The sequence below is a fragment of the Scomber scombrus genome, chromosome 2 (assembly GCF_963691925.1).
Source record: "Scomber scombrus chromosome 2, fScoSco1.1, whole genome shotgun sequence".
Taxonomy (NCBI): domain Eukaryota; kingdom Metazoa; phylum Chordata; class Actinopteri; order Scombriformes; family Scombridae; genus Scomber; species Scomber scombrus.
Genome location: NC_084971.1, coordinates 26,848,306 through 26,860,790, shown reverse-complemented (window position 1 = coordinate 26,860,790; position 12,485 = coordinate 26,848,306). Strand labels below are relative to the sequence as shown.

The 12,485-nt window shown below is 39.7% G+C and overlaps 1 protein-coding gene and 2 non-coding genes across 3 annotated transcripts; all 3 read right to left on the bottom strand.

Annotated features, from left to right (window-relative positions):
- Positions 1–2,973: 2,973 nt before the first annotated feature.
- Positions 2,974–12,429, bottom strand: eif3ba (eukaryotic translation initiation factor 3, subunit Ba). The gene is made up of 19 exons (XM_062434116.1): positions 12,221–12,429; positions 10,002–10,194; positions 8,807–8,926; positions 8,660–8,717; positions 8,377–8,505; positions 8,126–8,283; positions 7,615–7,746; positions 7,458–7,524; positions 7,322–7,368; positions 7,021–7,231; positions 6,853–6,925; positions 6,633–6,755; positions 6,446–6,524; positions 6,099–6,237; positions 5,858–5,983; positions 5,524–5,601; positions 5,019–5,127; positions 4,809–4,921; positions 2,974–3,545 (listed from the first exon to the last, which is right to left on the bottom strand). The coding sequence occupies exons 1-18, from the start codon at positions 12,318–12,320 to the stop codon at positions 4,821–4,823; spliced, it is 2,043 nt and encodes a 680-aa protein (XP_062290100.1). The 5' UTR covers positions 12,321–12,429; the 3' UTR covers positions 2,974–3,545; positions 4,809–4,820.
- Positions 5,717–5,804, bottom strand: LOC134002360 (small nucleolar RNA SNORD60). Its single transcript, XR_009927595.1, has one exon. It is a non-coding gene; the product is annotated as a small nucleolar RNA SNORD60 (small nucleolar RNA).
- On the bottom strand, positions 6,314–6,395 carry LOC134002368 (small nucleolar RNA SNORD60). Its single transcript, XR_009927596.1, has one exon. It is a non-coding gene; the product is annotated as a small nucleolar RNA SNORD60 (small nucleolar RNA).
- Positions 12,430–12,485: the final 56 nt, after the last annotated feature.

The window sequence follows — 12,485 nt, the reverse complement described above, 5'->3', positions numbered from 1 at the left end:
TCTTTTTCAATACAGCATGATGTTCATTTTGTAAGTTATTGTCCCATTTAAAGTAAAATAAATGATAATGAAGCATGCGTTGGGACGTGGCTACGTTGTGATTCTGGCTGATGGTCTTATTTGCTTATGTAGGTCATACCGATGCATCAGTATTAAACTGTAGGACTGTTTCACAACCAGTTAAAAATGCATTCTTGTTGCTCTAATGATATACATGCTATCCAGAAGAACAGAGGACGAAACCCATCATCATCATAATCATGGTTTGTCTTCTTTTAGGACCACAAACCTCTACTCCCAAACATTTTGAACTATGGTGAAAGCTCTTCAACTCAAGAAACTTCAAAACAATCTTAACAGAGTAAAGTAAACATATTTTTTCCTCCAGTTTAAAGCCTTAAAGGACCATTTTGCTGAATCCCCAGCTATCCAAATTAAGGATGTTTTGAAAAACGCCTGCAGTTGTTGCAGATGTTGCTGTGTCTCTGCAGCACAACTGCATATCTGTTGTTCCTCTTCTACTAAACAGTTTTTAAGATATACAGCTGAAGATTGTGCTATGTTGAGACACAACAGTTGTGAAGAAAGCGACCATCCGAGCAATGCTACCACCGCAGCCTGACACACAGACCTCAGCTGCTGAGTGTCTCTGTGACTCTGCTGACAACAAACCAAAGAATTTCGAGCCTCAGGTAGACAGAAAAGCGACCATGGGAGCTACGTTACAACAGCAGCTGAAGGAGAGATGCCGCAGCATTGACCAGTGAGGATTGTTTTAGTAAAGCTGACTTTACTCCTTGTCGTTCAAAATGTTAAAAAAAAGAAACAGCGTTTGGTCGCAGTTCTTCAACCGTTCATCCACGATTGTTTCACAGTTTAACGCAGAGGTCGAGAGTACATTTAGTGAGACAAAGCTAGTGGACAACGATCTATATCTTTAATGGAGTTTTTTTTAAATTAACATAATGTTTTTCCTCTTAAGTCTAGATATTTTGTACCAGTCTAAAAGGATCATAACACTGTAAACACACTCTCAGCAGTGGACTGAATGGTTGCCTGGTTGTTGTAGGATTCCCTTTTATGAGTGATATGGGGGATCTACAGCCTTTTTGTCAGTTTTCTCTAGTAATAGGCCACCAATTTAAAAAATAATGCCACATTTCTACTACATAGGTGACTTAGTTTTAAGTAATTGTCATATTCACTGCAGCGAAGAGCCCCTTTAAATCCCTTTGTCATCATGTGTTGCTTTAAACTCACATATAGAGACCTCTAATGGCAGCTAGGTGACACAGCAGCTAAACTTGAACTCTCAAACCAAAACAACAGCCTCAAGTGTATAAAGGGTGAATGAGGAATGAGAATAGATAGCAAACTTATTAGATTCCAGGAGCGATGATGAAGTCTGCTTTAAAGACATGATGAGTCTACTTCATATAATTGACAACTTTGAACAAATCCTGCTTGGTATGTTTTGATAGTACCACACCAATCAAAACAAAAATGAATGAAATACTTGTTTGATGAAACATTCCTTGCTGGTCCCATGAGTGTTCACTTTAATTCTTGCTAAGCATCTTTTTCCTCATAGTTGCATTATAATTATTAACAGGGACATCTGTCTTGGATACAGCTGGTGTACTTTATCTTAATTTTTGCTGCATGATAAAAATACTTCCACGTGTTCAATAAAACTGTCAGTACAAATTATTTTCCACTTAAGGGGGAGCTTAATGCTCTTCATTTCAGTTATGATGAATGTTGGATCACTATTGTACAATTATATCCTGCAAAGCTTCACACTGTGATACATTTTCCATTGTTAGCAATCTTGACAGTATTATATGAGCAAGACACCAGCTCTAATTAGCAGTTAAAATATGAACTGAAAAAAAAAAGCTGGTTAATTCAAATCCTCAAGTAAAATGCTCACTGGCAGCCAGGTCAGGTACTTATTCAGACCCAGATGTGTATATTTACAGTGCCATCTAATCATGTTGCATGTGAAGCCTCTAATGTTCAGTTTTAATGGAGACTGTCAGACACACAAACACAAGCTGTTATTTTTGGGCTGCATTGATGTGGTTTTTTTATCACACTCCAAGGTATTTATTATTTTGTTCGCTGCCAGATGGCCAAAGTCCGATGGAATTTCACATGACCCCTTAAAATCCAACACTAATGTCTACACGTTTAAGGGTTTGTCTTGCCAACTCAAGAGCCCAAATATGCACAGTCAATTCTTTGGACTCTCTTGGATGTAATATTTCATGAATATTAAAAATTCATTTATTCATGATTTTATAACTAGTGTTTTACTCTGACATTGTGATATATTTTGTTTTATTCTGTTTGTACTTCATGTTGTTGCTTATTTTGGCTGAGACACTTGAAATAGAGAATTTTAATCTAAATGCTTGGTTAAATAAAAAAAAGATTTGTGATGATTAGGGTTATCACTGTTGGTGGTTATGTTGTTTGGGAATTATGTGAAATTTATGATGAATTCAAATATTATATACAGTACATAAAACTCATACATTGCTTATTCAATGCTTGTGTAAGTCAGCAGAAATCTTGATTTCCACCCAAAAAACTTTACTCAAAATATAAAAGCTTAATTTTGTTAACTTGTTATGTGGCTTTTTTTACACTCGTAGTTTTAAAAATAAAAGAACAAATTGTCCATTTGTGCAAAGTAACTGGGATGGGGTGTTTTCCATGCATAAATAGAAACATTTTTGTTTGTTTGTGTAATGAATAACATGGTCCACTATGGTCAAGAGCTGGACATGGTCCAATTAAGGGTGTGTCCAACACACTGAATGCTGAAGAGAGCATGAGGGAGCAGCTGTGTATTTAGCTCTACGGTTGTAATCATGTCATCCTTGTTAGATGTGAGAGGACTGAACAGAACAGGAGACCAGATGTGTCCCTCTATGATAAAAAACAAACCACTAAGACAGAGCAAGGTACTATTGAGTTTAAATGTTTATTTAAAGTTATTCCCACTGCGCACCTCCTCCCTGTGTGAAAGCCTAGTCTGAAAGGAGGAGGATACAGGCCACTATAGCGCCACATCAGCACATTTATTAACAAGGCTACTTGTTTCATTACAACACGTTTGCCCCCCACTGGTATGGCACTCTGTGATGCCCTGTGATAACACACTAGCATAGTGAGGCTAGTTGAGAAACCCCCCCCACCCACCCCCAGAAAAAGTTCCAATAAGTGACGGGTCTCAGATTAGATACTGAGTGACTCCAATTAATGAATAGAAAAAAGGAGGCAATATTACTAAATATGAAGTTCCACAGAGAAATAAAAATGGGGCGGATGGTGATGAGAGACAAAGAGAAAATATTAAATACAAAGTATTGTCTCTTGTCCCTCAGTGTGGCCGCTGATCCGCAAGGCGTGCTTTGATGATGTCACTAAGGTTGAATATTGAGGCTCAAGTTAAACCCCAAGATTCACAGCGTGGTCGTCGTCCTCCAATCAATGACACAGTTCTTCTCTCCTCCTTCCACACAAAAACGGATGGACTGAAAGACACAGAGAGAGGGAGAGAACGAGTTAAATACAGATTAAGGATGTGTGTGTGTGTCTGATTGCTAATAACACATTTAATCTGTTTCACACGATCATGGGAAGAGATAATTATTCAGTCCAACACTCCAACCATGAGCCATGACGTATAATAAACTCAAATTAACATGTTCTATAATGACATTACTCTATAAAACTGTTGTATTTAAATAACGTGTGCCTTCATATTGTGTAAAATCATATCAAATACTGTTTTGTATTGTATCAAACAACTTTCTAACCAAACTCTAATTAAAAACCAACATAATTTGTAATCAGTAGGTGAAAGCTCCAGAAAACATCAAGCAATTGAAACTTGTGCTTAGATTTTTTTTATTTTTTATAAAAAGGTTAATAATGAACCTTACAGTTAAAATTGTAGAGTTGTGTGTTTGATTTAATGCATTAAATTGGACATTTATCATTTAAGATGATTTTTTTTGCAAATGTGTACATAAATACCCATCCCTGATTTATTTACCCTGAATTGAATTTTGAAATGTTCGCTTGATAATTGATCTAACTGAGCTCATAATTTACAGCGTGTAAGTGTAACAAATGGGGCCTTCTGCTCTATCGGTATGTCTCCTAAAATGCACTGTCACTCTGCCCTCAGTGCTGTAAACTCAGCTATTGTTAAAACAAAATGGTGGAAACTAGCCACCTCTGCTGAATGGAGAGGTGATGTGTGGAAACACTTTGGATTTGGCACCAAAGATGGAAGGAATGTGGCTAAAAGGTGAGTCAGATTGCTGCCTTTTAAAACCACAATGGCCTCACAGATACAAAGCTGATCACTCAGTGAAGCAGCCGGGCAACGCACTGAACATTCATTCTACATTATAGTTCAGGATTAGGCTACATGGACTAGTAGTTATCATTACTTAAAACCTCATTCATCCTCCAATTCATTTCCAAATCAGAATACAAGGCAGATGCTGGATAAAACATTCTCATTTGCTCCCCATATTGCTATAATAATGACAAATGGCGATGCAGACTATGTGGAATCACTAAACACTTTTAAAAATAGAAATACAAACAAATTCAAGTGTTACAAAATTACTTCAACTTGAAAAATCTAGGTGTTACAGGATGTCATAATAGAGCACAGAGAGGATCGACTGGCTGCAGACTAAACAATAAAACACAAACCAGGTTGTTACAATAAATCCTAATTGTGTGCTGGACTCATCAAACTGTCTGGATGTGAGCGTTACCTGCGTAGGGGACTACAGATCTCCAAGGGGAATGATTTCTTCGTTGATAAAAAACTCAATGGTCTCCTCCTCCCAGTCGTCCACATTGCTTTCCAGCTCATCAGTGTCCACACCTGGAGGGCAGAAAGACAAGGTTAGTGGTATTCTTATGTGAAGGGGGTGGTGCGGAGTGAAGGTTTAGAAATACAAAAATGTAAGGGGGAGTCTCACCTCCTCTGAGCTCGAGGCGAAGGTTTTTCTGTTCCAGATAGGTCTGCTGCGTTGTCTCCCTGTAGAGGCGGTACTCATCCATCATGGCCCTTCGCTTGTCCACCAGCTCCTACTCACACAGATAAAAAAATGGTCAGCTTCAAAAAACATGCTAATAATGCAGCTTGTTGCATTTTTATTACTGAAAGATCTTAAATCATCAGGGGGTTTCAATTAATTTTGAAAAAACAATGTCTCTATAGACACTAAAATTATGCTACAAAGCAGTTTGAGAGCTTATAAATGTCTTTATTAGGAGACATTAACATGACTGCACTCATAAATTAAACTGTGCTGCTGGCTTATGTGTTTAGCCTGGGGACAGTGTGCAAAAAAATTACACTTAGGCACGCATGCTGTTTTAACCAAGAAATGAGGGAGCAGAAAATAATTGAAAAGGCACACTAAATTCAGGTCAAATATAGACATTAAAAAAAAAGTCTAAAAAAACCAAAACAAGTCTAACCTTTGAAGCCTTGGACTGGCTCAGACGATCCTTCTGCTCAAAGATCTTTGAGTATTTCTTAAGGTCCTTCTTGATCAACTGCAAAAGACAGAGGGAGAGTTACTGTAAAAGGAAGTATGAACAGCCACAAATCAAGAGTATATTTAACATCAAATAACCAAAACAAAAACAAGTATGTGCTGTATGAGTACATGAGCCTCAGATCAGAGTTAGAATCAGGAGCCGCAGTGCAGCTCTCATACGAGGTGTCAGAAAAGTTATTTAGTTTGTCATCACGGGCTCAACACACACACACATATACATATATATATAGTATGTATAGATATAACGGTACCTTGATCTCATCTGCGCTGAGCAGGGTTGTAGGTCTGGGTCTCCAGAGCAGCTGACAGAAGCGGTCTCTGTTGTTCTTCTGAAGAAGACGGCCTTGGAATGTCCACAGCCAGTATGCGTTGTCCACCTACACACACACGCGTAAAAGTGGAGGGAAGATGTGAGCGAAGATCAGGACAAGCTCAGTGTGAATTTGCACATGGCATTGTTACATATTGCTTGCATTGTGGAGCAGCACGTACCTTGTGGCTCCACCAGGAGACGGAGGTGACGAGGTAGCGACCGGTCGGGTCCCATTCCACGTCAGAGGCCATGTAGTGCTCGGCTATGTTCATCATGGTGCAGTCTGATGTGTCCACAAAGGCGAGAGCTCCGTTCATACTGCACAGAGAGAAACGGAGAAGGTTATACACACATGAAGACGTCCAGACACACAACTGCTGATGTGTAACAGCGTGAGCCTCAGATCAGAGTTAGAATCAGGAGCTAAGCTCTCATACGAGGTGTCAGAAAAGTTATTTAGTTTGTCATCAGCGGCTTTTTGTGTCTGTCACTCACACACGTACATATACAGATGAATAAAACTGACCTCCTGAGTCCAGCCAGCACCAAGAACTGTCCCTGGGGGCTCCAGAAGATGCTGTTGGCCTGCTGCTTGTCAAACATCTCTGTAAAAGACAAAGTGTCACATTAAGTGGAGGTTTACAGTTGCCAAGATGGTGTCAGTGAGACATGGGCTGTATTAATTACAGGATACACCTGTCAGGTTGACTTACTTATGAGCTCGATCTTGCCGTTGTTTTTGACATGATAGAAGGAGGAGTTGATTCGGGGAGACTCTCCGTGGAGGACGGCAAACTTGCTGCCGTTGGGCTCCCACGCAAACGCAATGATGCTTTCTAGAAAAACAAAAAACACAACAGATGAGTTTATTTCTTTCTTATTTCTATGGTAACTAATCAGTTACTTTGTGTGTAAGTATGTGTATGTGCATACCCTTCATTTCCACCACATCAACAGGAACCTGCTTCTCTCTCATGCGGAAGATTTCAAAGTTGGTGACCACTCCCTGAAAAAGACAGAAAACTACATTTAGCATTTTTTTTTTTTTTTTTAAACACACCAGGTCTCTACTGTTAACCCTCTTTCTCCCCCTAGGCATACCTGCGTTCCTTTAGGAGTCCTGTCCACTTTCACACAGAGATAATCTCCATTTCTCTGCCAGTGCAGTTTGCAGTCAACAACATTGAACAGATTGCGGACCCGGATCTCTTGGCGGGAAGGCAGCTGCATCAGAGTCACTCTGGCAGGGATGTCTTTGTCCTCAGGTACCCAGAACGCTATGATGTTGTCACCAGGTGACCACGAGAAGTCCCTGTAGACACAAACACATAATGGTCAAAATCTCCATACTGAAACTACAGAGGGCAAATAATGAAGGGAAAACATTAAAAAGGATTCTTACTTGATTCCAGTAATCTTGAGACTCTTCTTGTCAAGCAAGCCCATTGACTGAAAGCAGCAGAAACAGTTTTAGTGTCACTTTCACATTATATAAATACAACTATATATATATGTGCATTTTTGTTAAGTTGTCTTACTGGAGTCTCGTAGATGCTCAGCGTGTCTTGGGTCATCCTAGCAAAGAACTTGCCGTCGTGGCTCCATCTGAAAACAAATATAAACCATTATAAACACCATTTCAAACACTGCAGGAGAAACTAATGTGAATATGGGCAATGAGCACAGTGTACTGACTTGAATATGGGCCAGTGTGCGGAGCTCTCGCAGTGGAAGCCTCTCTTTTTCTGACCGGTCAGAATATCCCAGATGATGATGGCCTGTGGGTCCTCCTTAGTGTCCATCAGTGGGCTGAAGGTAACGACGTACCTGGAAGACCATAGATCATAACAGTTCAGATAATGCACATTTTTATTTAATTATATTCATCATTTAGACTGCCTCTGTGTGTCTACATGAAAGATCCTTGTCATGCCCATAAAATAATGCTAATAATAAATAATAATTTAAAGAAAAAAATGCTAAAATTCTCTGTTTCCAGCTTCTGAAATGTGAACATTTTCTGTTTTTTCCCCAGTCTTCTATAATAACCTGTAAATGTTGACATTTAAAGGTTGCATTTTGGCCTTTGGGAAAGCGTGATTAACATTTTTCACCATTTTCTGACATTCTGTAGACTAAACAACTGAGAAAATAATCGATAATGAAAATAACTGTTGGCTGCAGCAGATAAAGCACCGTTGATTACCTCTCACATGGTGAGAAGTCGATGAGTGACACGCCCTGATGGCTGAACCTCTGGATCTGCTTGAACTTCTCGCCACCCCACAATGCAATGCCACGCTGATGGAAGGTGGCTAGGTAGGTGCCTTTGGGAGACCAGCGCACATACGTCTCTGTCCAGCGCTGCAGCAAAAACACAAAAACTTTATTAGTCTGCAAGCCAAACAATACTCTCAAGTCATATTTATTAAAAAACCTGGAAGTGTAATTACTTACTGCTCTCTCTTCAGCTGTGATTGGCTCCTTAGCATCATTGGCGAAAATGGCTGTCCTCTCTCCAGCTTCATAGATAACACTGTACTGGTCACGACAGTCTGAGTCTTCAATCCAATGGCGCATATTACCCTGAACAGACAAACAAACAGAGTTAATGGAGGTTATACGGGGTAAAAAACCTCACTATTTTTGCTGACGTTTGCCAAATTCACAGAGCACAATAAGCATGTTAAGTGAACAGTTTAAGTTGAAGATAAAAGGGGTGGCAACAGTGAACACTCACAAAATCTTTGAAATCCTGCTTCTCTGGAGTTTCCCACTCATCACTGATGGTCATGTACCTGCAAAAATGAGCAATAAAAATGAATTGTCTTGTCTCACATACATCTGTCACATCTGCTGCCTCTCATATTAGAAACTGCACACTTACTTGTCAAAGTCAGTGAAGAGGTTGACCCTGAATGTATGTTGCTTGTCCAGTTTGTACCCATCTGCGTTTTTCACAGCCTCCAGGGCCTGAGTGGGAGCAGCATACTCCAAGAAGATGTACCTGCATAAAAAAAGTGTCTGTTTTACATCTTAACCCTTACATACTTAAATATTATACTTTTGTATAGGTGCTACTAATTTTTGTCCATTGAGGCTGTTCTCGGTCAAATTTGACCCGTATCTATTGACATGGCTTTTTGTCAAATGAATAGTTAGTTTTAATAAGATAGTAGTTATGAGGTTTTTTTTTTATGATGTAGCTGTGAAGACCGATGGCTCCAAAGGCTGATTTATGCTTCTACGTAACCTCCACGCCATAACTACGCCGGTGCCCCGACGCCGTCGTGCAACTTTCAAAGTTCTGCGTCTTTCCATCGCGGCGTGTTTTGTCGCGGTGCAATTCACCGCCAGAGTGGTAGGGGGATGTGCTCCTTTCCTGAATGGTTATCGGTGTCTCTAGTTGATTCTTTGTTTAGCTTCCGGCTTTTCCGGTCACAGTAAACAACAACAACAATGGCAACCGAAAGAGGGAGGATCTTGCTGCAGTTGCAGATGTGGAGGAAAATATGCTTCTTCGATTAGACGCTCTTCGACTTGGTCCATTGTGTTTGTGTTTACCAAGATAAAAATGGCTGGGCAGAGGCAGGCGACCGGAATTAATTTCATGATACTGGAAATATGTTGCTACCAAGCAAACCAATCACAGCCCTCACGGTCTACATTGCCTCGACGCGTAGTTACATTTCTGGGGAGTTGAACGTCAGGGGACGGCGTAGTGGGTTCACGGCGAAGCAGAGAGCTCTGCGTAGGTATCCCGTCGGCTTGACGTCGACCCAACGTAGAAGCATAAATCAGCCTTAATGGTTATACAATAAACCCCACAGCAAGTGGGTTTAATCACCCATTTATTGATCAGTCAGATTGGCTATCGATGCTTTCTAAACAGATCTGTGGTTCAAAATTTGGTATAGACACTTTTTTCTGAGGGGATTCTTAGACCAGGTCAAATTTGACCCAGAACATACTGCAAGGGTGTAGAATATGAACAGTATGTAAGGATTAAATTAAACAACAAAGGAGTAAACAGTCACAAAAGAGACAAGAGAAACTGTGTTTTAGAGCCAACAGGATCATACCCTTTGGTAAGGCCATCAGCGTCTGGGTAGAACTCGGTGGTGATTTTGCCGAACTTGGAGAAGATCTTGTGTATGACATTCTTGAGCTTTTCCAAACGTTCTGGGCCGACCTGAGGGACGTTGTCCACCACCACCACCGAGTCTATGCCGTCAGCCTCCTGGGGCTTCTCCCTCAGGATGTCTTCCAAAAACTCTGAAAAGAGGGCAGGAAAGATCAGAAAGGCCAACAGCAAAATAAGTAAGTTATGTGTTATGAATGTTAGCCGCTGCAGATTTTAATGTCCCTAAGACTCCCAGCTCTTACTGCCTGCAGGAAACTGACCTCATTTATGATTTTAATGGATGGTATCACATTTTTATTTTATTTGTCAAATTTCATCCCAGTGGTGGTGCACTGTGATGAAAATAGTCACACACCGCTAAATTAGTTAACATTTAAAAAGTGAGTGATTATTGGCCCCCAGTCACCAATTTAAAAAGGCACCTCTGGCTCATAATAATAATACAGTTTAATACTGCCTAATTTAATAAAATTATAATGTTTAGGTTTTGTTGAAACAATTTAACAGAGGTACTGATTCAACTTTTAGTGATTTTGGAAGCTGTAGTCTGTGGTGCTGTTGAAGGATACTACATTATAGTGAGAGGTGTTTCTAATATTTAGTCTAGCCTCACAGTAAAATTCAACTCAACAGCTCAACAAATACAACCACCAAAATGAGCATAAAGTTGACTCAATATTTCAATAAACGCCTCAACAAAAGCTGCACATTGTAACCACGAAGCTAGGATTTGTTAAAAGACTGATATGTTAAATGCCATTTATGTTAGTTAACTGACCTAATAACTCAACAATGTGTTTTATTTCTTGTTCGTTCAGTTGTTTGTTTTTTCACTGTGTACAGTTTGAAACCAGGAGACTTTTTAAATTCATCTGTTGGGAGGAAATTTTCACTGTGCTCACCTTAAATCTGAGTTCAAGTTCAAGCATGATTTGTGACAGCACTACTACTTAGGAGGCTAATTGTGATCCAATAATCAACTTAAAATGGATAATTTGACAAGTGTGTCTTAAAACAACAGTCAGCTGCCCAAATAAACGGTCTTCTTGCTGTAATCATTCCTCCTGTTTATACTGATTATTATAAGATCTTCTAATGGGTTTTTAATGGGAATGTTGGGGGCCAGAATACACAAAAAATTAAGTTAAAAAGGGTTTATCTGAGGCTGATTGTAATTTTTAGAGATAACTGGTTGAGTTGACTAATTTGGGTGGCTGAAGTTTCACATTAGCCTTAAATAAACTTTTATGTGCCTTTTTTGCACAGGAGGAGGACTGTGGATTTTTGACCCCATCACTTACATTGTAAGAGCACTATAAAAGGCATCTTTTTATGATCAGTATTAACAAAATGAATAATATAAGAAAAGAAAAAATAATGATTATAGCAAGAATAACCTGCTACAAAGTTCATTTTGGAACCTGCCTGTTATTTTCAGACAGACTTGAAAATGTTTGAATCTGTCATTTAAGGATTTTAACTACATTTACTGAACTTAACATATCAAGCACAAATTACTTTTTAAAGGAGATTATTTTTGTATATCTATATAAAAAATCATATCCTGAGGGGATCATTAAATACTCCTGATTTTGCTCAGGAATTTCCAGAAGTCACTGATGTCTGTTTTAGGATGATAACACTATAAAACATTAACCAAGCCCTCTTAATACAATGGAGCACCAAAGTGAAAGAGACATGGACACATGAACATGTTTTATCAGCAGCAGATTTGAGGGGGAAACCAGCTCCCCTATAACAGCTGCTTAATATAAACCACAAACAGCAGTGTTTCCCTGTAGTTTTAACTGTAATAACCCAACCAGGAGTATTAAAATGTTTAATATGAGCTTCTCCTCTTTGGTAAGCTGTTGAAAGTATCTAAATGACAGCGACAAGGCCACTGATAGTCTGGGTGAGGCTTTAGGAGGAGGATGATAAAGCGGATAATCTGATGTTGGGGATACTTAGAAAGAAAATAATCATGTCGTAGATTTATTACGAATAATTACACCATGACATCTACATATTAAAGGATAACTACTATTAATTAACTGAGTTTCCAGAGGACAAACGTGACATGCTAATTAGCTTTGTAGCATCCGTGGTACCGATGCAGCAGGCCTCAAAGCCGGCCGCTTTCTTGCCGCTACTCACCCTCATCCTCGATGTCATCCTCGAAGTCCTCCGGGTCGCTGAAGGAGGGCTCCTCCTCATCGTACTCGGGGTCGTCCACCATATCCACCGTGTCTTGCATTTAACAACGCTACCGAGACGGATTTTTTTCGCTTACAACGGAGCAAAAAGTGAAAAAACTGAGAGGCTGACGGTCCTCGGCCGGTGTGGCACCATGTGCGACTATGGGAAAAATGGACGAGGCAACGGAAACGGAACACCGGAACCAGCTCGTGAGAACCTGACG